Raw genomic sequence first — 25428 nt, forward strand, 5'->3', positions numbered from 1 at the left:
AACCCGAACCCAAAATCTCACCATAGTTTCTACAGTATTAATCAAAATGACACATAATAAAAGAATAACAAGACCCCACCAAAAATTTATATAAAGAAGGTACTTACAGATATACTAGAGATATACTATGACATCTGACACATGCACTTGTAATCACCGACACCAAAGTTTAACACTACAAAATCTTACATTCTACAAAATTAAAAAAATATTAAATACAAGAATAATCCCTAAGTGCGGTGTTGAATTTGTTTCTATCCGACTCCAGTCAGGTTGAGGTTCATCTTACATGAAAGCGGAGACATGGCTTCTAGTGTCTATCCTCGATCAAGCTCAACGGCAGAAAGTCTCACTCCTAAGTAGACTGCGCTAGCGTTAGCGTCTGGCAATAGTTGTGCGCTCTGGTGATAGACTCCTTACACACGACAGGTAATGGAGTTCACTAATAGATGTCGTCAAGAGTTCGCTCAGCTGTCACACACAGAGCACATATGGGCTACAACTAAGGAATGTTTCATAATAAACTCAGTGACGACATGCCAGCATAGGCTCATTTAAAATGAGCGGAAGAAAACGTTGACAATAATAATGATAATTTTGTGTGACTATTTCTAGCCGAGTGCAGCCCTTGTAAGGTAGACCCTCCGGTGAGGGTGGGCGGCATCTGCCATGCGTAGGTACCTGCGTGTTTTTGTGGTGGAGGATAGTGCTATTTGTGGTGTTTGAGTTGCAGGGATGTTGGAGACGGCACAAACACCCAGTCCCCGGGCCATTGGAATTAACCAATGAAGGTTATAATCCCTGACCCGGCCGGGAATTGAACCCGGGACCCTCTGAACCAAAGGCCAGTATGCTGACCATTCAGCCGAGTCGGACAACGTTGACAATGCCCAATGCATATTAACATTTAAGGTGAGCCGTGCCATGCAGACACATAATTTAAATATACTGCTTCTTGAGTAGAGCCTGATCCAGAGTAATATTTCGTTACTGTAATAACGTTACATCATCCCCACCTGTAGAAAGACACTAGGGGGTCTTGAGGTTAGTATATTGAGTTCAGTAACATGCACTTGAAGTTGACACTGCATAACGCTGAACACAGTAGCATCCAATGTGGCTTGTATGATATTAGGTAAGTTTGATAATATAGGGATCACAGTGTGTGTGTATGTTCACTCTTCAGCCCTAAGGCTGGTTGGATCCTCAACAGCTCTGCCATCAGCTGTCATAGATGGCCTAGGCATCACTGAAGAGGCGTACTAGGGAAATGAGGAGCGAGGTAGTTTCCCGTTCCTTTCCTCACCGAGCCAGAAATTGCTATTACATATAAGTCTGCCAAGCCCACTGAAATGCATGCACCAACCGACCCTATGAGCAATGTTTTCCACCATTCATAGCAGGGACTGGCTGCACAAGGAAAGGCATTACTAGCATCACTCATACCTCAGTCACTTTCATATTGTCCAAGCCAAGGATAAGACAGAGACAGATCAATGAAAGTAACAAAATTGCTCTAGCACATACCAGAAGACATAGTGCACTCTAAACACTAGGTCCTGCCAGCAAAGGCAAAGGGATCACAGTAGTGGCAACAAATGTCTATCCACAACGTTGAGTTAATTCATATCATGCAACCAGTAATAACGGTTAGGAGCAGTCTTACTTGGTCAGTAGATGTCAAGGAAGTGCAAACACTAGGCATAGAGACTGTACAATGTGCAGGGAGGCGGTATGCAAAAGGCCAGTAAGCGCAATACACCAGATGGTAAACTGTCACACGACTGGTATACCTGAAATATTTGTCCCGCATGAGTAAATTTATAATACCAATATAAATGGTGTGCTAAGTTGGGCGAAACGCTGGCAGCCTGGAGTGAGTTAGCTGGAAAATTTGTAATGTCCAATAACGGACCACTTATATTGGTATTAGTCACATGACTTGTGAGGATCCAGCACCAAATGATGCACTCCAGTGACATTGGTATGATGTACCATTCCTCAGATGCTTCTAGTAATAGCAGCTTCAGAATGCAGAATGTGCGCACAAAGCTGCTACAGGAACAAGAAAACGAAAGTGAGGGAACAAGTACAATTCACATAAAATAAAGAACCAAAATGGTCCTGTCACATACATTAGGGAATCAGTTAATCTCGAAACGGGTTTCCAAGACCCTTTCATAATGAGGTTTTAGAAAGTCATGGGGCAGTAGTATGTATGAACATTTACAATGACAGGCGAACATTTCTCCAATTTTAACTTCAGAGTTGAACACACACGAGTGACAACTTTAACTTGAGTTAAGTTAATTTTCCATTACTTTCATTTACGATTGAAATTTTAAAAAATAGTGATAATAAAACTTTACATTTTCTTCCTCATATGGAAGTTAATATACTATAACGCAGTTGAAGTAATAGGCTCTGTCCAACCGTTTTGATAACCCTACAATATTTGAATTAGAGTAACAATTACATACTAACAGAAGGGGACATGACTTAACTAAAACGTTCCCAAGAATGAACATTAAATAAAAGGTGAATAAAATACCAGAGAACCGAGTAATAATTAAGAATATTAAGGATGGGCTATGGACTCCAGAGATACGCTAGAGTAATTTAGCCCACAATAAGGTCAAAAATATTTAATAAACCTAACCAGGGTATCGAACACCCATTTACTAGGTCGAAGACCATTACCGAATAATTTTCCACATTAATTTGCATGGAATTACTTAGCATTCTTCCACACCTTACATAATTTCAAGGTCAGTCCACACACATCCGTCGAATGCCAAAATACTCAACAGAAATAAATGAAATGACGGAGGATACAGGGAGGGAAACGATAAATTATTGCACTACATAACGATCAACCCATTTATACAACACAAACCTACTCGACAACCAGATAACCCAGAACGTGAGGAAAGGCAGGGAAAAATAATGCAGAAAAGAAACAGAAAATATAGTACCCAAACCATCCATAACCATTAACGCAGATCTCACATGGAAAATCGACCAGAATAAAGGAAGAAGCAATGGCAATAACTGGAGACTTAACCTTGGACCTTGTGCGGCAGTATGTGAAGCATAGCTAGCTCTGCAATGGACTGAGAAATCCATCTGTTCAAACCACCACGCGCAGTGTGTTTTTACAATCTTAGAAAATATTTAATTGACATGTTCATATTAGTCTGCACAATTGCATTACGTAATCCTTGGAAGCAATGTCAATATTAGTAGGACTATAATGGAAGACATATCTGTACTTTCTGTACTAAGAGTTAAATTCTACCCAATGACACATGTCCACTAGTTGAAGCAGTGTATAATTGAGCCACAACATAGATTGTAATACCTACAGAACTTACTAGAGAGAATCACTTGTATATTATTTGTACTTTGACATTATAGCATAATTTATTGTAATTACTATATGTACTTTTATCCTAATGTGTACATTTATTGCTTGCATAGCAACATTTTAACATCTGTAACATTCCTAGAACCATAGCGCTTGGTCCAGTTCAACTACTCATCACGGCATAATTGTTCATATAATTCATGTCATTAGTATTGTGCTGTTCGTTAATAGAATACGTATTGTTTTAGGACATTTCGACTAAAATGTGTATTTATTTTATTATGGCTGACGATGACCCCAAGTAGGGTCGAAACTAGTTCCAAGCGACTTACTGTAATGTTAATGTATGCATTGCAAAAAGAATGTATTGGATAGGTAGAAATATTGTATAAGAATATATTATATTAATTTTCAATTGTCTTAATCTCTGGTTCTCTACCGTATTTCCTGTTGGCTGCTTTATTTGTATGTAAAATCGAAGAAAGAACAAGTTAGAGATTGCTGTAGGAAGAGGTGTTTTGTTTTATTCCTGTGTTTGTGTGTACTACATTGATAAATTCCATCTCTCCAAGAAAGCAGTAGTTCTAGGAAGTTCCTTATTACCTTGAATGAAGGTATTTTCTGTTTTCGCTAGTAGTGTACATTAAACTCCATCACAATGAATTCTTTGCTTTTAGCAGAATTACTGTTTTTCTCTGCAAATTTGAATTTTAAAACTTGCCATAAAACTTGAATGCTTCTCCATAGCTCACCTACATTATGAAGTCCTGCTGAAAAGCAAATAATATACTGGACTAAACTTGTACCTTACGACTTGCACATACCGAGTACTTTTATACTGAAATCGCTGTCAGTTCAAAAGTGTTGCATTCCATCCATCATTAGGCCTGGGAATGCCATGGGATCCAGAATTACTACCTGTCTTTTACCGAACAAAGGGATTTTAAACTGAAAACCTGGACTGAGAGGGAATTTGATTTGAAAGCAAAATCTTTTTGCCCTGTCCCTTTCAGCTCAGTAATCGCTTAGTTATTCAGGAATTTTTCTGAAGCCGTTGACGGCAGTAGCCATAAGGCTGAGTCAAGTGTCGGTGCTTCAACCTTCACGCATATGCACATCTTCTCTCCTACTAATTTAATTTTTTAATTTCGTGTGGCTATTTCTAGCCCACTGCAGCCCTTATAAGGCAGACCCTCCGATGAGGGTGGATGGCATCTGCCATGCGTAAGTAACTGCGTGTTAGTGTGGTGGAGGATAGTATTATGTGTGGTGTGCGAGTTGCAGGGATGTTGGAGACGGCAGAAACACCCAGCCCCCGGGCCATTGAAATTAACCAATGACGGTTAAAATCCCCAACCCGGCCGGGAATTGAACCCGGGACCCTCTGAACCGAAGGCCCAGTATGCCGACCATTCAGCCAACGAGTCGGACCTCTCTCCTACTAACGTAATGGGAGTAGTAAGAAGTTTGCTGCCGACACAGATTTTGATAATTTATTATGACTTCTAACATGAACCCTCTCAATTGGAGCCCATTGCAACTGGAAGCGGTAAATGAAAAAAAACTTCCTAGAATTGCAGCAGAAGAAATTCTAATTTAGAATGGTGTGAGTGTAGTTTATATGTTAACTAGTTCATGTACCTGTGCTTCCCTATGGAACTCTACTTTTCATACAGAATTCTAGGTTAGGTAGTGTACACGCGAGTAAGATTCTATTAAATTGTATTGCTCTTAACGTTACCCCAGAAATGCAATGGGCAAGTCACCATACATCTTTTCTCATGTGAAGACTGGGTTAGGAAACCCACCAACCTGGGCCCAATGTTTGGGAAGCCAGGCTCTGCCTGTCGCAAGTCAGGACAAAGGGCGAGTGATAGAGGAGTAACACCTCTTTAAAATACCTTGGTCCAGCTGACCCGGCTGGTAGTCCCATGTAAGGGTCCCTTGCTGGGGTTACAGTGAAGACCTCACCTGCAGTGAAGGTGGAGAAGATGGACTTCGGAACGGTGGAACTGACGGATGAGGCAACCCTCCTATGCAGGGAAAATAGAATAGGAACTGCTGCCTTGTAGTCAGAAGTGGGAACTTCAAAAGCTAAGGGAAGAAACCCCGACAGAAAATCAGTAGGCCTGGCTACTTAGAAGGCAGCCCCTTCACCAGGCTTTGTGTGCTGAAGGCCAATAACCTACACACCCGAGATTAACCTATTATAGAAACATCAACGAATAGAAGCCGGATGGATAAAATCGATTTGACTTTTAGCGTGAAATCGGACATGAGAATTGGAATGTGGAATGTACAGACAATGTGGCAGGCAGGAAGATTGGCTGAAGTTTCTAGGGAGATGAAGCGATACAGGTTGGACATATTAGGCTTGAGTGAGGCGAGATGGACTGGGTTCGGTGAGGTAAAGACCCAGGAAGGGGACACGCTGCTGTACTCAGGAAGAGAAGAAGAACATAGAGAGGGTGTTCGATTACTGATCACTCAAAAGACAAGGAAGAGTTTGATAGAATGGTACCCAGTCTCAGAAAGGATTCTAGTAGCTCGATTTGCATCACGAGTAAGACCAATTACAGTGGTGCATTCTGTACTAGTACAGGCACATTCATCAGAAGAGGAGGATAAAGTATAACTGGGATAAACTGAAGGACAAGGAGGTGCAACAAAAATTTTCACTAGAATTGAATAACCGGTTCCAACAGCTAAGAGAGGAAGAAGGACAGGATATTGAACAGAACAGGCAGGAGAAGAAGAAAAAGAGCAATTTTATGGTCAGCTACATCGAACCCTGTTAAAGGCAAAGAAAAGGGATATAATGGTTGTGATGGGAGACCTGAATGCGAAAGTTGGCAATGATAACCAAGGAGTAGAAAATATAATGGGAAAACATGGTATAGGTAATAGAAATGAGAATGGTGAAAGACTTATTGAATTTTGTAGTAACCACAGGTTAGTGATAGGAGGCACTATCTTCCCTCATAAGAATTGCCATAAAGTGACGTGGGTTTCCCCTGACCATAGAACGGAGAATCAGATCAACCATTTCACTATCAGCAAGACATGGCGAACCTCCCTTTTGGACGTGAGGAACAAGAGGGGGGCAGATGCGGGAAGTGACCATCACTTTGTAGTAGCTACGCTCCAACTTAAGATTGCAAGTACTAGGCACATTCATCAGAAGAGGAGGATAAAGTATAACTGGGATAAACTGAAGGACAAGGAGGTGCAACAAAAATTTTCACTAGAATTGAATAACCGGTTCCAACAGCTAAGAGAGGAAGAAGGACAGGATATTGAACAGAATTGGAAGAGCATAGAGAGTACCTACGTTAATACCTGTGAAAAGGTCTTAGGCAAAAGGGAGAGAGGAAGAGAGGAATGGATTACTTCTGAGACATGGGAAGCCGTGAATCAAAAGAAGGAATGTAAGAAAAGACTCAATACCGCAAGAACACAAGAAGAGAAGGCACAAGCTAGAACTAACTTTAATGAACTTAACAAAATAGTGAAGAGGAGATTTCGACGTGACAGACGAGCATTTATGAATAATCTTGCAACACAAGCTGAGACGTCAGCACAAAACAATGATAGTAAGACCCTCTACCACATTACCAAGAGACTAACAGGAAAGGTTTCTAGGTCTGACAAGCCAGTGAAAGCCAAGGATGGGAGATTATTGTCCACACAGAAAGAACAGCTAGAAAGATGGAGAGAACACTTTTTGGAGATCTTGAATCGTGAAACAATCGCGGAAGAAGAGACAGAGGTGATGACCGTAGAAGAGCAGGAAGATGTTGCTATCAGTGCAGAACCGCCATCAAGAACAGAGATCCAAAGGGCCAGTAAACAACTAAAGAATGGCAAAGCAGCAGGTATGGACAGTATCACACCGGAGGCCTTGAAAGTGGATGTGGGTACTTCAGTCGAGATTCTGTTCCCACTTTTCAAGAAGATTTGGGAAGAAGAGAAGGTCCCCCACAGATTGGAAGAAAGGATTGTTGATTAAGCTTCCGAAGAAAGGAGATTTATTGGAATGTGATGACTGGAGAGGGATACCCTCCTTTCGATACCAAGTAAGGTACTCTCATGAATAATTTTAGAAAGGATCAAAAAGCGAGTTAACTCAAGGCTGAGGAAAGAACAAGCAGGATTTAGAGAAGGTTACTCCTGTACAGACCAGATCAACACACTGCGCATAATTATAGAACAATCCACGGAGCTGCAGTCGTCACTGTATCTGCTATTTGTAGACTTTGAAAAGGCATTTGATAATGTAATGAGGAAGAAGATGCGGAAAGCCATGAAATAATTTGGGATTCCAAAGAAAATTATAAAGATAACCCAAGAAATGTATGAGAACTACACATGCCAAGTTTTACATCAGGGGATGTTGTCTGAGCCCATCCCAGTAAACAAAGGGGTTAAGCAAGGATGTTTGCTGTCACCAATACTATTTCTGATGGTGCTGGATCTTATGATGAAGAAGGCAATGAATCGCCGAAGAGGAATTCAATGGGGACTGACAGGCAGGTTGGAGGACTTGGACTTTGCGGATGACTTGTGTTTGCTAGCCAACAGTTTTAAGGATATGGAAGCAAAGCCGAATGATTTAAAAACTGAAGCATCAGAGGTGGGTTTGAAGATAAATGGAAAGAAAACCAAGGAGATGCGTTATAATAACCGAAACGAGGCACTATTATTTTTAGGAAACCAAGAGATCGAACAAGTCAACCAGTTTTGCTACCTGGGAAGTATAGTCACCCCTGAGGGAGGAAGTATGGAGGATATAGGAAATAGAATAAATAAAGCTAAAGGAGCATTTGCAATGCTGAGACCAATCTGGAAATCTAAGGAACTTAACACCTAAACCAAACTACGCATCTTCAATACAAATGTCAAGTCATTACTGCTCTATAGGTGTGAAACATGGAAGACTAACAAACAACTGATTAGCAGACTTCAAACATTTGTGAACAGAAGTTTGAGGAATATCCTGAGGATATGGTGGCCACAAGTAATCTCCAATGAAGAACTGTGGAAAAAACCCATCATACACCCATTGATATTGAGATGCTTCATAGGAAGTGGAAGTGGATCGGGCATACATTACGGTGAGATAAAGACAACATAGCAAGACAAGCCCTGGAATGGAACCCACAAGGTAGCAGGAGAAGAGGCAGACCAAGAAACACATGGAGGAAGAGTGTAATAGCAGAAGGGATGGAGAAAGGAGGGAAGACCTGGATAGAGATCCGGACGATGGCGCAGAACAGAGTCCGGTGGCGGAAGTTCATTGATGCCCTATGCTCCACTTAGGAGATACAGGAAATAAGTCAAGTAAGTCAAAGACTGGGTTAGGGAATTTTCATTGTAATGGCAGGTCCACTTGCCTACAATAGGTCACATTCAAGTTGGGGAGTTTTCATTATAATGGTAGACACTCATTCTCCACCTGCCTTTTTTACATCCTCAGACAGTCTGTCTCAGTGGTTTTCCCAACAGAAATGAATATAGGTCATTACAATAACGCCAGTAGAAATGTTGCATTTAAAAGCAATGCCATCATATGAAATACTCGATCAGATGAAAAAATACACATTTTCTCATTTTTTAAAACGAATAGTACTGTGATGCCGATCTAACAGCCTGAAGATCCAGAGCTGGAATGACCAGGGTGCAGGCAGCCGTGAGCACTCCTCTACTACTGCTGCTGCTATTACTACTACTACTGTTGTCATTCCTCTCTACCAAGCAAGTTGGCCGTGTGGTTAGTGTCGCGCAGCTGTGAGCTTGCATCCGGGAGATAGTGGGCTCGAGCCCCAGTGTCGGCAGCCTTGAAGATGATTTTCCGTGATTTCCCATTTTGACACGAAGCAAATGTTGAGGCTGTACCTTAATTAAGGCCACTTCCGCTTCCTTCCCATTCCTAGGCCTTTCCTATCCCATCATTGCCATAAGACCTCTCTGTGTTGGTGCGACATGAAGCGGAAAAAAAAAAAAAAGAAAAGAGCATTTCCCCTTGCCGTTATAGTGCTCATACCAGTTAGAGTAGGGATCCAACAGCTGGAATAATATGAACCAGTGCAGTGTGTTGTGTAATAGCAGTATCAGAAAATGTATGCAGCAGAGGAAAGGTATGCCAAAGGAGAATGTTTTCTAATTCCCCAGCTATTTCTCTGCCAATATTTAGGCAGACTGTTATACTCAGCATGCAGCAGTAATTCTGTCTATCGGAGATTCTGTAGCACCATAAGACACAAATAAAATCACAACAAACAATGGTTAATGTAATGTTGTTGTTGATAAATTTTATGAGCTTTCGCTATTTTAGGCCTTCACATTTAGTTTTTTCCGACTATGAAATACCACTCTTATTATAGTTAGTGCGGTAAAACTGAGTGAAACATAAATTATCAGAAATTGTGTTCTCAACAGCTTTTGTTATGTAGTACTTTCCGATAGGACCAATGACATAAGTATTTAAAAATTAAATTTTTAGGTGCTTTCCCCTAAACTACCTTTTTATCCTGGGTGAATAAAATTATTTATAGCCTAGACTGTAGTTTCTTATTCCTTGGTTCTACATACCTATTTTCATTAAATTCTGCTTACCAATTTTCTCATGGCTCGGCGTTGATATGGACTCAACAACAAAAATACAAATTCATGATTATAGCTGGTACAGTAAAGATGTATAAGACATAAATGACATGATAGAGACTTTAGGGCTTATGCCGTGTCAAGAAAATGAGTTGAAATTCTTTGTTTCGCAGAGAACTTTGCTCTGCGTCATCAGAAGAAAAAATCTCGAGTGTCCTCGAGAAAGGCTTCTCAAACAATGAACTTTGAATTTAGACATTATAATAGAAGTTGAAATGGTACGTTCATTCATCACCAGATGGTTCTCCGGACGCGGTACAGTGATAGCGTTCGAAGCAGAAGTTGACGGAACCATCAGAATGAGAGGGTCACATAACATAACATGTGTACGTAACATAGGACATTGGCAGGTGTACGACATTGGCACAAGCCCAGAATGAAACATCTGCTGATGAGGAACGTACAAATTTGGAAAACACCGAAACTAAATAATAGTAGTGAAGGGACAGCGAAAGGAACTACCTACGTAAATCCTTAATGGCTGGCAACCAAGTATTATTTAATTGATAGCCAGTGTCCCTGTTGAAATTGTTAGAATTTCTACCTATTTCCACAGCTTTCCGTTTAATCCTGAACCTGTAGTGTCTAGTGTGGGTAAGAGCTCGAACAGCTTGGGACATGACATGACCTGACGATAGAACGCGCTCATCTATTGCTGATTTGTCTGGCTGGTTGAGACGAATATTACGTTCATGTTCCTTGATACGGGTACCAATGGACCGGCATGTTTTACCAATGTATACCTTACTGCAAGTACAGGGAATTTCGCATACCCGAGAATGTTAAAGTGGGGACAATTTGTCCTTGGTTTTACCCAGACTGACCAGTTTTAGTGAGGGTGCCAAACACTGTTTTTATATTGCGTTTGCGGAGGATCTTGGCAATTCGATCTGTGGTGTTGTGAATGTAAGGCAAGTAGGCAGTTCCCTTTACTTCTTCCTTCTGTGAGCTTTGCTTGGTCGTTTCTCTGGGATGCAGGGCTCTGTGAATCTGCAGATCGCTGTAACCATTACCCTTGAACGTGACTGAGCGTGTCCATCTCCACTTGGATGTTTGATGACTCACAAATTCGTCTCGCGCTCTTGGTGTCATGAGAATGGCTTGTTTTTGTGCTGGATGGTGGTGAGAATCTGTATGAAGATAGCGATTTGTGTGGGTAGGCTTACGATAGATGGTATGTCCTAAGGAGCTGTTCGGTTTCTTTCTTACTAGAACATCCAAGAAAGGAAGGCATCCATCTGACTCCATCTCCATATTGTATTTAATTGAAGGATGTTGCTGATTTAGGTGGTTTAGAAATAGACAAAATTTTTTAGGACCTTCTGTCCAGACCACAAATGTATCATCAACATATCTCCACCATATCATAAGTTTGACGGACACCGAAGCAATAGCCTCCTCCTCAAATTGCTCCATAAAGAAATTCGCCACTACGGGTGAAAGTGAACTTTCCATAGCCACTCCGTCCGTCTGTTCATAAAAATTCCCACCCCACTAGAAATAGCTGGAGGTCATGCAGTGGAAAAATAGCTTAGTAATGCCCTCAGGAAACAGGTGTTCAATGAGAGACATGACTGAGTCAATCGGCACTTTAGTGCACAAGGACTCCACATCGAAACTCACCAAAATTGCATTAGGTTGAAGGGTTATGGTTGACAGCTTGTTGACGATATACCGAGAGTCCCTAACGTATGATTCAGTACGTTCTATGTGTGGCTGAAGCAATTTGTTTATGTATTAGCCAGAGCATACATGGGAGAACGTGTCGCACTAACAGTAGATCTGAGGGTAAAATCTTTTTTATGGATCATAGGCATTCCATATAATTTAGATGACACTGCGTCCCACTGGGACAGATGTTTAGCCTCCTCTTTTGGAATTGAAGATTGCCTTAAGAGCTTCACGGTGGCGTTGGACACATGAGTGATGGGTCATGTGAGCTCAGTCTGTAAACAGGCTATGACAATATAGCCGAGATCTTATTCTTATACTCGTCAGTGTCTATAACCACTGTCGCATTACCTTTATCACCTGAGAGAATTGTCAGTTCAGAATCATCTCTTAAGTTCCTTCAGCGCTCTCTTCTCGCTTCTTGTTAAATTGGGCGCCAGTACAACTGCAGAACTTAAGAGTCTCACACATTTCTGTTCTAACTCCTCAGCCTCATCCATAGGTAGTTTGTGGATGGCTGCCTCAGCGGAAGTAATTAAGTCCTCAGCGGGAATTTTAGTGGGAGCGGCAGCGAAATTAAGACACCTAGCTAGAACTGCCGTTTGGTTCTAGTCCAAGGATTTCTTGAAAATATTGACGACAGTTGTACTCGCATCCGGGTTCGTGCGAGAGACTGCCTGTTTCTGAGCAACAATTGAATTAATTTTGTAATTTTGTATTGAAAAGGTGGAACTGCCAGATTTTAATTCAATTGTGATCTCAGTTCAATACGGATAAGAAACATGAAGTTCCATACGTTTAATGTTTCAAGAAACATGAAGTTCCTTACGTTTAATGTTTCCGAGCAAGTCGGAGGAACTCCGAATGACACCTGGTTGAATTTTCATTCAGCCTGTATAGCAGTAATACGATCGAAAGCAACCACAATTCCTGCAAGAGAGTGTTGCTTAACAGCAGGTGTAAACCAAACCACTCTTGGGGGACTGAGTCCAGTTCCTTATGAGCGTAATGCACTCTCTCGTTCACAAGAGCCTTGCTAGCATGTTGATATATTCTCCTGGCCTTAGGAGTATTTAACGTGTGAACTGTGTGAAGCTGAAGTGAAGTTCCTTCACTATTGTTATTTTGTTTTGGTGTATTCTAAATTCGTACGTTCCTCATCAACAGATGTTTCATTCCGGGCTTGTGTCAATGTCATTCACCTGTCAGTGTCATATGTTGCGTACACATGTAATGTTATGTAACCCTCTCATTCTGATGGTTGCGTTAGCTTACGCTTCGAACACTAGCGCTGTACCACGTCAGGGGAGCCATCTGGTGATGAATGAACGTACCATTTCCACTTCTATTATAACGTCTAAATTCAAAGTTTGAAAAGCCTTTCTCGAGGACACTCGAGAGTTTTTCTTCTGATGACACAGAGCAAAGTTCTCTGCAAAACTTAAAGAATGTCACCTTATTTTCTTGACACGGCATAAGCCCTAAAGCCTATATCATGTCTATAAGTACGGGCCGTGAAAGCATCAATGGCAAGACATAAATGATCGAAAATTTAATTCTATATAACTTCAGTTATGTAGTATTTATCGATAGAACCACTAATAATATAAATATTAGAGTATTAAATTTGAGCCCTTCCCCTAAATTACCACTTCACTCAGCGTGAATAAAAAGTTTTATAGCCTAGATTGTAATATTTCATTCACGCGACTTTACATACCAAATTTCATTAAAGTGAAGTTACACATAAGGTTAGGGGAAATGCAGTCTGTATTATGTTACATGATCATTTTGATACTTTTATCTCTTGTTATTACATCATAGTTTGTTCAGAGTGTAGTTGGTGCAATAAACATGGTGACATTAAATCAATGTCATGTTTCAAAACATTAATTTGAATGACTTATGGTATGAAGTTATACTGTACAGGGATTTTCTGGACTAGTACTAATTCATTACAAGTAATAAATCTCATTGTAGACCATATTGGACATCAAATTATAAACATTAAAATAAGAATAGTAATTTACACCACCTTTCCAATACTTATCTTTCCTTATATTTAGGATATAAACATTACAACTAGTGTTGTAAGTTGGGACATGTTTCGCTTAACTGTCATAAGCATCATCAGCTGAAATAAATCTTAGCCTAAAGTGAGGTTAGGGCCCCGAACCTTGTGTCCTTAAAATATATGGTACCCTAAGATTCGACATTTACATTATAGAAAATCAAATCGCCTTAAAACTGTTGTGAAAACATATAACAGTTGTTTTCACACTATAACAATTGTTGGTGGTGTAAATTATTATTATTATTATTATTATTATTATTATTATTATTATTATTATTATTATTATTATTATTATTATTATTATTATTATTATTATTTTAATGTTTATAATGGTATTAATTCACCATTTAATTTATATGAGTATTTTGTATCCGTACAATAGCGGCAAAATGTAGCTGTAGAAATATTGATTTTTGAAGTTTGCATCTCCGTAAATGAGAAAAGGGTGAACCCGTCATGGACATCTCTTTAAAATAATCATACTCCGTAAATAGTAATTATAGTACCACACATTAGAGCAAAGACACAGAATGAACTGAATAATTGGAAATAACCCAATCTCAATTTTGACACTTGCAAAGTGTCTACATTTATTAGACAAACACAAATTATGCAATGCTTGTCACCCTGCTGCCCTGCAATCAAAAGTGGTCTTGTTTGTTCTGGGAACAGAGGCGCTAATAGCCCAATAAAACATCATCTTCAAGATGTTCTTTGGAGTTAATCACTGCTACATTCAGGTTTTATGTGAGTATATCATCAAGTAACTTCTTGTGGTGAGGTGGCATATAGATCTGTAGAGCTTCGAAATCCTTCACTTTCTCGTCAGTGAGCTTTATTGCAGTGGCATACATCTTTGGCAGAACTGTTAGAGAGAGAGAGGCTAGAGGCTGACTGATCATAAGACTTGGACCTTCCTTTCTTTTGCTGGGCTTCTATAGCAATCGCAAGTTCATCAGCATAGGTGGTCGTCATGACTTGGCCTTGTTTGTGTTGACTGGAATAGCCGTACACTTTGCCGTCGTTAAATTTGGTATCCCTTGGTTTTCTCTTTGATATGGTCTGCTGCAGGACACCATAATTGAGGAACATATTCCTGTCCATTTTCACCACTTTGAATAGTCTGGTGGTTCTGCTGCTTCGGAGAGTGTGATATAGTTCTCCTCGGAGTATACTTCGACATCTTTCATTTTTATTTTCAGTGTGGTCGAAATATTGGTTGCATGGTAGAGAGGAATAATGGGCACCATAAAGTAATGTCCTATGTCATTAAATCTTCATTCTTGAATTTTATGAAGGCATGTTTGAATCATGTTCATGTTCTTATTTTGGCCATCACTGTTGTCATTGAACATTACCAGTTTTTTTTACTTTGCCCGGAATATAGCAGTTTATGTAGTGTAGTTGTCAAGGCTGCTAGCAACTTTACTCAAACATCCCCTCACTACACTCTCATTCCACACATGCATGACAGCCATACCATGCTTTACACAATGAATGGAGAAATTATAGACCCCTGAAAGATTTTAAAATAAAATATGCTGCTCTAACACATTTCCAGTGATCGTCTCTTTCTGTTTGCTATTTATTTATTTTGACATCATCAGCGCCTCTCCTAATCACAGTAAGCACACGTGCCACTCTTCGGTGGTGCAAAACACTAATTGAAGTTGCTGTTAAACAGATCCCTATAATACCTACTGCTCTCTGGCTCCATGTCTCTGGTGTTACTTCATCCATTACCAGAACAACAAATATAGGGAATTAATTTTTAAACCTGTTGGAAGATATTGTCTATGTTTTTTTTTTGTGCGACTGTCGTGAGTGGACATTTTAGGCAAACTATTTACAGATTGTTTCATTTCAGCACTGATTGTATGTTAGCAGACTGTTTCCTTTCAGCACTGGTTTTACGTTCAGCTTTTCCATCCCTATGCTAGTCAGCGTGAACAGAGCAAGTTTGTGTCTGTTTCACTAGCACAGTTTGTAAGGGCTTTTCTGATATGCCATGAGTACTGTAAAATATTTTGGGGCTCACAGTACATACTGTATTTTCACAGATCACAGTATACTGGATGTGGCGCAGTGTTCTACTTGGCATGTTCTTAATGTAGAATTTTGTCCCGCAAGAGTTCTTTAATGTACCAGTAACACGAGTCTGGTGTATTTGAGCACCTTCAAATACTACCAGACAGCCAGGATTGTACCTGCCAAATTGGGGTCAGAAGGCCAGTGCCTCAACTGTCTGAGTCACTCCACCCAGCGGTTACTGTTATGTTGTTAATGTACCAAAAAATGGCATAGACATGTAGGGCGTGGAGTACTCGGTTTAGTGGACATGTTTTGAGATTGAGAGACAGAGGTTATGCATTTGAATGTGTATTACTGAAACCGGAATGTCTACATTTTTTTGTTGTTCATTGTTTCACCACCTATAGGAGCACATACAAATTTAGCTGCAGTAGCCATTGATGTGGAAAACCAATACTCTCTAACAAATATATAAATTCTTATATAATCTTCTAGTCACTAGGCAGGAAAACAAAGTTCTGAATATGAGGTTAGGGAAGTTCTTTGCCTTAAACTACAAAGATAGCAACAGAGGTTATCTGTAAACAAGTAAAACTTAAAACAACCACACATTACTATGATGGTTGTTAAAAGGAAGCAATATTAAAAAAAAAATTAAATCCTGAAAACAACATGGGGGCTGAGGAAACTGACTGGTTCATCAAATCACAGCATTCTAGAATATACTATAAATAGTTTGATCTGCATTATCAATTTGTTAGTGTAAACTCAAATTTCTCTGGCATTCACCGATAACAAATTGCGAAAATTCTTAATGTTTCCTTCATAATTGTGTGGGAGATGTTGGGCAGTGCTAGTTTTCCTATAAAAACAGAAGCATTTTCTTCAAAAATGCATGTGAGCCCTTTCAGCTAACTAACCATAATTTTTAACTCTTAGTTCTGCTGTGGGATTCAACTGACACATTTCACTCATGAATGCATATCCAAACTGTCTGACATATTCACATATCCTGGTTGCTTTTTGTCTATGGAATACCCGGTAGTTGTTATTTGTTCAAGTTGAGTTTTATGTTTCCTTCAATCATGTATGAAATTCTTGTTCACATCACACTTTCTTCCTGCAGCATGATTACCAATTTGCTCTGCCTCTTAAACATGCGATACTACTTAAACTGAAACTGCGCAAACGGCACATTATGGACTGACGACTCGAACATCACACATGAAAAATAAAACTCGCGCCAAACATATACTTTGGGAATACAGTGGAACCTCGATTCTTCCTTTTTGGAGGGACCACGGAAAAAAACGTACAACACGGGAAAACGGAAAATCCGGGAATGAATAAACCGTCAACAATTTGGCTAAACATCACAAAAATGAAATAAACTTATGTATAATTATAATCTTACAAACACTCCTAACCCAAACCAAACTAGAGCCCCAATGGGCCTTCGCCTACCAAGTGACCGCTGCTCAGCCCAAAGGCCTGCAGAGAACGAGTTGACGCATGGTCAGTGTGACGAATCCTTTCTGTCGTTATTCCTGGCTCTCCAGGTCAGGGTCGCTATTTCACCATTAGATAGCTCCCTAATTAAAGGTAATCGTAGGCTGAGTGGACCTGGAACCAGCCCTCATATCCAGATAAAAATGTCTGACCTTGCCGGGAATCGAATCCGGGCCCTCCGGGTGAGATGCAGGCGAGTTAGACCACAGGGCTGACTTCAAACATTAATTACTGGTATGCGAGTTAAAAATCTTGAAACTTTACAACCAAACTCTAATCTAATACCGTAACGCCAAGCCAAACAACAGTCGACCACAAGTAGGCCCAGTTTTTAATTCTCTAATCTAATAAAATAAAGCACATTAGATAGAAAAGCGCCCAGCATGATGCCAAAAATCCTTTTTTTTTTTCATCTTCCATTGTAATTTTGTACCTGGTATACTGTTCATAATCAATTTCTGGAAATCTTGTACTGCTTTGTACCGCATAAATCGACTTTTAATGGTTATGTTGAACTCAAGAATAACATTTCAAATGTAAGTATCGATTCTCAAAAGTTCTCGAATGCATTATATTCAATTCTGCCCGCCACTAATCACAATCAAATTTGAAAGAGAAAAAATATCATCTAAACTTCAGAAATTATGGTTATTCGTGACCTTGAGCTCAGCTGGAAAGCGCGCTCGCTGTACAAGTCAGTACGAGTAGGAAATGATACAAACATTTTAAATGTAACGCGTGCAAATAAAACGACTGCGATGTTTATAACATTTTAACACAAAAACGTAAAATTCCCAGTCTTATGTTCGGACCAAAACAGTAATAGGCAATCCCAAAACATCCCATGGCTTTATGAATGTGCAACATCTGTTCTGGTCTCGATAACCCTCCTTTTCAGGTACAGTACTTGCTCTATTATCGCCATGACGGGACGCTAACTCAAAGATCCATAAGTATGCCGTAGTCGTCCTTTCGTAAGATACAGTTTCTTGAAAAAGGCTTGATCGAGGATTTAGTGTTGATTGGACTGACATTTCTGGACAGTTGATCTGGGAAATCCTTTCTTCGAGGAACAGATAATGCAGGATTTTTACAGTGTGATTTAATTAGGATGCTCGCGGGACCACTTAATTTGAATGAATAATCCGGGAAAACGTAATTTCTGGGAACGTATAATTGAGGTTCTACTGTACTCATATAACTCAAAGTTGATACAGTAAATCACACGCTTAACACAGGACAGCTTACAGACTAGTGTTGATGGGAGGAGGAGGGGAGGGAAAGCCAAAAAGCTCAGGTCGATGCACTCGCACGGCCACAGGGTTGCTTTAACCCTTTCCCACAGACTATCTTTGACTCACAGTCTGGCGAAAGCTAGAGTAATAATTTGCTTGTCAGTTACAATTGTGGAGTACCTTCACTAAATTATTTATTCTGTAAAAACGACTTAAGATATAGCTTTCAAATTTTGTAACAATAGAAAATACACTATAGTTATTCTAAAATGATACAATGAGATCATCTAATTACACGTAGGACTCCCCCCCCCCCCACTGTTCGGGATACATCAAGAAGCATCCAATATGGTGCATAATATTAAATTGCTTGCCCTTAAAGTCAGTCAGAAATGCTCGACCTGATGGGGCTTGTGTTTTCTTGGTAATGCACCCTGAATCCCCCAATTGATTCCATTTTCGGACAAATTATAAACTACTTGTCACTGAATGGATTGGAACATAAATTGACATTAGTTGGAATGTTATGAAATTACGCGGAGGTCCATAGTCCAAAACAGAATTAACTGGAGGAAAAAAACTGATAACTATTTTTTGTCCAAGTAGGCATGATATTTGAAAAGGAGACGGTAGCTGAATGAACATCTTGTCCTGTGCCTTATTTTAATTTCCCTCAGATTCATCTTCTTCCCAACTGCTTTCCACACCATTTTTATTATCATACCTACAACTTCAAACTCACTACCATGCAGGGCTGAGTGGCTCAGACGGTTAAGGTGCTGGCCTTCTAACCCCAACTTGGCAGGTTCGATCCTGGCTCAGTCCGGTGGTATTTGAAGGTGCTCAAATACGACAGCTTCGTGTTGGTAGATTTACTGGCACGTTAAAGAACTCGTGCAGGACTAAATTCCGGCACCTCGGCGTCTCCGAAGACCTTAAAAAGTAGTTAGTGCGACGTAAAACAAATAACAGTAATATTAAACTCACTACCGTTGCATTCGTCAACATATTTATCTAATTTGTAACAAATATTTTCCGCACTGTACTGATTATGTGCAGCTTGAGTCTGAAAATAATAAAGTAATTAATTTTCTGGATTTAACTATTCTATGTGCAGCCATGTTGCTGCAATGTGTTTACATTCAGTCAGCTGTCTGTTCTATCTTAGAAGACTTTTAACACTTTATTTTAGGATTACGTGCATGCCAGTTGTATCTAGGAAGTGTAGGGAATTCATTGATTCCAAAAAGTTGTGTATTTAGCAGACAGATGGCAGAGGAAATCGGTTTGAAAGTCGAGTACGCTTTACTATGCAACCCGCGGGAGGCAATGTGCTACTCCAGTACGCTTTACTACGCAACCCGCGGGAAAGAGTTAAAGATCTTCGAGGGAGGCAATTACTATTATTAGAGCGTAACCCATATGAGTGACTAAGTCAGTTTCTGCCCTTAGTGTGACAAAACATACCCTACCAGTTCCTGTACCTCGTGTTATAATTTCTGTTGAATATGATATTGTGCATTCAACCTATTCTTCTGGTTGAAATACCCATTCACAATTTTCAAGAGTTGCTGATGTGCTCGGCTGAGACTCCTGTAGTGCAGAAATTGCTTCACGATGCTTGGGTGCCTTAAACTTGTGGCGCTTGTGATCTTGGACTACTTGGAATTCTGACATTTCACTCTATCCTCTTTTGAGTGCTTTTTTGATAACTTTGAAGCCATTTGATCATATGTCGTAACATTTTACGAGAGTATGATGTTTTACTATGCACTTTTTCGTTCAGCAATTTTCTTAAATCTTCACTATTTGATTTATTTTTTGCTGTATACTTGTGGAACTTGCTGAGACAAATGAAACAACACCTCACACAATATGCTACCATACCAGAGTCCAGAGCTGCACGAGGGGAACCCGGGGTAATTAGAATATTATCATATAAATACCATATATAGGAAAATCATCATCATCAGTTTTCCACTCCAGTTGCCCGGGTGTGGTTTACGAGCTCTCTCCACTTCTGTCTGTCCACGTACCACTCTTCTCTCAAGACGATATCCCAGCTGACTCCTCTTGTTCCTATGTTCTCTTTCACTTGGTCCAGCCATCTCTTCCTAGGTCTTCCTACCGGTCTTTTCCAACCACGACTGTGTGTAGCCATTGTTTTGCTGTCCTTCTATCGTCCATACATTTGACATGGCCAAACCATTTCAAACGGGCCCTTGTCACTTTTTCATTCCAGGATGGGTACGGCCCTTGTCAATTTTTCATTCCAGGATGGGTACACACCAGCTTCCTCCCTTATTCTTTCATTCCTTACCCTGTTCCTTTTTGTCTTCTGTACCATAGTTCGTAGGAGCTTCATTTCTGCGGCTTGTAGTTTGCTATCCACTTGTTGGAAAATAAAATACAAAATTGATTTGGTGATTAGAAAAAAAACGTACACAAATTGAGTAACACTCTATAATGTGTGGGAATGCAGAAATATCATTAGTTACTTTTTAGTATTTACATGATAATGTTCTAATTACCCCGGGTTCCCCTAATTGTTGGCCGTGCTGCATGGCAACTGAAGTACTGCAAGAGCGCGGAACTATTGCATCGCCCGTATGCATCATACTAAGGTCAGACTCTTTTCTGCTAGGCACGTTAGCTCTTTCCTGTTGACAATGAGATATTGAACAATGTCGTCATATGTGTTGTCTAGAAGTTATTTTGATCCAAAAATGTTAATTTTTTTTTTTGTACTGGTGGTATGTGGCAGCCTCCATTTTGTTAATAAATACAGTAATTTTGTTAATTTCACTTGTGGAAACAACAATTATTAAACTGCCATGCTTCTTGAACTCTCCTTGAAGCAATCTTGATAAGAGATCTGTATCTTCAAAAATTGTGAACATTCATACAGTACACAAACTAGCATTTGTACACTTGCAGAATATTAGCACTAACACTTCTCATGCAACATTCCTGGAAATGTAAGTTTTATTATTAATTGACTCTATATGTAGATTTTCTTCAATTTTTGACATAATTTTGTCTTCTTGTTTTTTAAAAAGCATGTACATTGATGTTTATTAAAACTGTAACATATCTCCTTCTTTTAGGCATCTGATTCAGAAGATATGGACGTAAAAGATATTGTAGGAATGGACATTGTGATGCCCAAAAATGATCCGGATGATCTTCCAAATGATATCTTCGAGAACTCATCATTGGACTTAAAACCACCCTTGTCATCTCCTGATAAGTTCTTGTCATGTATCAAACAAGATCAGGCTTTGAAGCATAAAGTCTCGTGCAGTATAAATTTGAAAGAGGATTTCACTTCTCTTAGTTTAGAAAATTTTTTAGATGGAGATGACGAGGACGATGATGAGAAATTTGGATTGACAGTGGCAGAAGATGAGCCTTTGATCCCTGAATGTTTATCCGATGATAATGGGAAGGATGGGACAAATGATCTGGAAGCAAACAGTAAAGAAATGCCTAGCTTATCATCCGATACTTCAAGTAGTATAAAAACAGAATATGATGAAGGCTGCATTGACATAGACAACATTAAAATAGAAATTGAAGAGGATTGCATTGATGTAGAGACAGTTTCTGAGCAGATCCCTGGTAAGTACAACATGGTTGATATAAGATAGTTGGGATATTTATAATTTTTCCTTTAAATTCTGGTTTTCTCTTTTTTATACCATTATTTTTCTATGTGTAAGAGAGATTGATAGTTTTCAACAAAAATGTCTTCCATGGAAGTATTCCGTTAGTCATTCCTAAATAATATTAACTCCTGTGATATGGTTTGTTTCAATCTAAATTAAACTTTTCTGCATCTTTCATAAATGTACACTGAAGTTTGAGCATTAAATAAATTTCACATTTCAGTCTTTGCTATAGTCTGTAATTGTCCTAGTTCTTTTCGTGCATGTTATGATGTGATATCTACTACACTTCTGTCCACACAAAATGCACTTACAATCTTCGTCTGGCTCATGGAACTTCTGGTATACGCATATCTTGTGGTGAAACCCATGCATGGAGAGTCGTGTTATCACGTGGCGTTGTGTGTTGCACTCTCTAGTCCATCTATCGTCCGTCATCGCTGGTGAGGCGTAGAAGTCGAGGTCGATTTCACTTTTCTTCCTTTCCCTGATGTTTACTAGTGCCCTGCTTGCTTCCGTTGATTGTAGGTAGAATTGTGATCGTATGTCTTCTATGAAATACGTCTCCCGCATAATTTCGTATACCATCCGGGATGGCGCTGTCTTTCCGACTCGGGTAATCCTCTTCATGAACATTGCTTTTATTCTTTCTATTCTCATCAGGTCTCCGATCTTCAGCTTTTCCCACACGATCTCAATTCCATATGTTATCACTGGCGCTACTGTCGTCTTGAAAAGTCTCATCGCCGTGCTGATCGATAGGTTTGAAATGTTTTGGATGCTGTATGAGGCTCCGATTGCTGCTGCCGTTCTTTCTTGAATATGTATACCAAAGGACGCCGCCGTTGTCTGTAGTGTTATTCCCAAATATTTGTAATTTCGTACCTTTTGTAATGGCTTTTGGTGTAATGTTATGTTGTCTTTGGGCGTTGATTTCCCACCTTTTCTGAAAGTCATTTGTACTGTCTTTTCTTCATTTATCTGTAGGCTGTTTTCCTCCGCCCAGGTCTCTAGTCTGCGGACTGCCCTTTGCACATCCTCCTTTTCTTTCGCTCCGATCAGCATGTCATCTGCGTATAGGATCAGCTCTGCTTTTGATCCTTCCTCTACTATGAGGTTCACATCTGCTGTATAAATGTTGAAAAGTGTGGGACTCATGGGATCCCCTTGCATAACTCTGTTCGTCTGTATTATGTCTTCAGAAATTTCTACGTTGTTGTTTATTCGGATTATGTTCCTCTGTAGACATGTTTCAACTATTCTCACTAGTGGGTCTCTCTCGCCGATTGTCAATTTCATTTTCTCGATTAGCTTTCGCCTGTCGATTGAGTCGAATGCCTTCTTGAAATCAACAAAGACTGCGTGATATTTCCCTCCTTTGTGTCTTAAGGCTTCTTCTACCTGATTTATTAGGTATTTCACTGCCTGGACCGTGCTCCTGCCTTTCATAGAACCGAATTGATTTTCTTGAATGTACCCACTGAAGGCTTCCAGTAATCTTTCATTTAGTATCTTCATGAAAACTTCAAAGGATGCATTTTCTAGTGTTACTCCTCTAAATGAGTCTAGTGATGTTCTGCTCCCTTTTCCTTTGAACAATATCTTTAGAGTTGCTGTGTTCCATCCCTCTGGTATTTTCCCAGTCTGTATACATTTGTTCATTAGGTCTTTCCACAGTTCTTCCATCTCGCCAAGTGAATCTTTTAAGTGTTCCATGTAAATTTTGTCTGGTCCTGCGGATTTCTTGTTTCTTCCTCCTTGTATTGCTTTCCTAATTGCATACATTGTTATTGGCTCCACAGCATGTGCGGGTTCTGCTGTTTCTATGTCATATGCTTGCTTCAGCCCTTCCTTATTCAGTATGTTCGAGAAATGATGTTCCCAGTTCTTCATATGAATTTCTCCTGTTGCGATTGATGTCTTCTTTTTCAGCGCTATGTATGGGTCTGATTTTGCTTCCTCCGCTTGTTTCCTTCCTTGTTTCTTTGTATATTCTTCTTTTTTTTTTTTATTAGTTCTTTATACTTTTTCCTTTTCTCTGCATATGCTGTTAAATCTTCTGGGCGTCTGTATAATTTTGCTGCATTCAGGGCCTTTAGAGTTGCTTTTCTTTCCTTGTAACACTCTTGGTCAAACCAAGCTTGTGCGTGTCTTCTTTCCTTAACTATTATAGCTTTCGTTATTACTTTGGTGGCTGTTGCTAGGGCTTCTTCTAGTCTTTCTTCTTCTATTAAGTTTCTAGCTTTCCCGATGTTTTCCTCACTTTCTTCTACTGTTTCCCGCTGGATTTTTCTAGTATATATACTTGGTCTTTTTGCTTCCTTCCTCTTTTGTTGGATTTCCATGCGTAGGCGTCATTATAGGTATGTGTTTCCTTATTGGTGCTGCCGATGAGTTCCATAGGCCTTCTTGTTTACACAATTGTAGTTGTACTCCTCTAAAAAATAGTAGGTCGATGGCGCTATGACCGTTCTGTGCAAAGTAGGTTGGTGTTTCTTTTTTGTTCGCTATTTTGAAAGCCTTCTTCTTCCAGTGTCTCAAGAAGGATGCGAGTTTTGGTATTTTCTTTGTCTATCCTGCAGTTAAAATCTCTGGCAATTATAACGTTCCTTTCTGCTTTCGTTTGTTCTATGGCTATAGATATTTTATCCATTATGTTTTCTATAGGTGTATTTGGCTGAATATAAATTCCTATTATCGTAATTTCTGATGTGATTATTGTGACCATATTTTCCTCCTTGATGATTCGCTTGATATCTCCCAGTTTCCCTTTTATGAAGATTGTGACTCCCCCTGCTGGTCTTCCTTCCGTCGGGGTCGCTAGCGTGTGTATACCATAGTAACCTTGCAAGTCCATTGGTTCCGTGAGGAATGTCTCTGTCAGTATCATAACATCTGTGTCGTCTATTGTCTTCTGTGATATGTGGGGTATTGCGTTTCTTATTCCCTCTATATTCCATAATAATACACTTATTTCCGTGCTCAACCAAGGTCCCTTCTTCTTTGGCAATTGGGTGAGATGTTTACTGAAGTTCCACCCCTCGTTCTTCCTCTGGTCTCCTATCATATCTCCGAAAGCGAAATCTTTTGACTTTTATTCCCTGTGGCCAGCAATCCGCGCTCTGTGCATCTTCCAGATAGATATATGGGAAACCGACCTTAAAAGCTTTTCTGTCTCCCAGTGTATGAAGTTCTTCACATTCTGTGTGT

At 39.7% G+C, this 25428-nt stretch overlaps 1 protein-coding gene across 1 annotated transcript in view; it reads left to right on the plus strand.

The window, feature by feature from the left end:
* The window catches only part of srl (spargel), a 280903-nt gene that overhangs the window by 85197 nt on the left and 170278 nt on the right, over window positions 1-25428 (plus strand). Inside the window, exon 5 of the mRNA XM_067151403.2 lies at window positions 21658-22171. Within this exon, the coding sequence (XP_067007504.2) occupies window positions 21658-22171 (514 nt within the window). The remainder of the gene's footprint in view (window positions 1-21657; window positions 22172-25428) is intronic.

The sequence above is a fragment of the Anabrus simplex genome, chromosome 7 (genome assembly GCF_040414725.1).
Source record: "Anabrus simplex isolate iqAnaSimp1 chromosome 7, ASM4041472v1, whole genome shotgun sequence".
NCBI classification, from domain to species: Eukaryota; Metazoa; Arthropoda; class Insecta; order Orthoptera; family Tettigoniidae; genus Anabrus; species Anabrus simplex.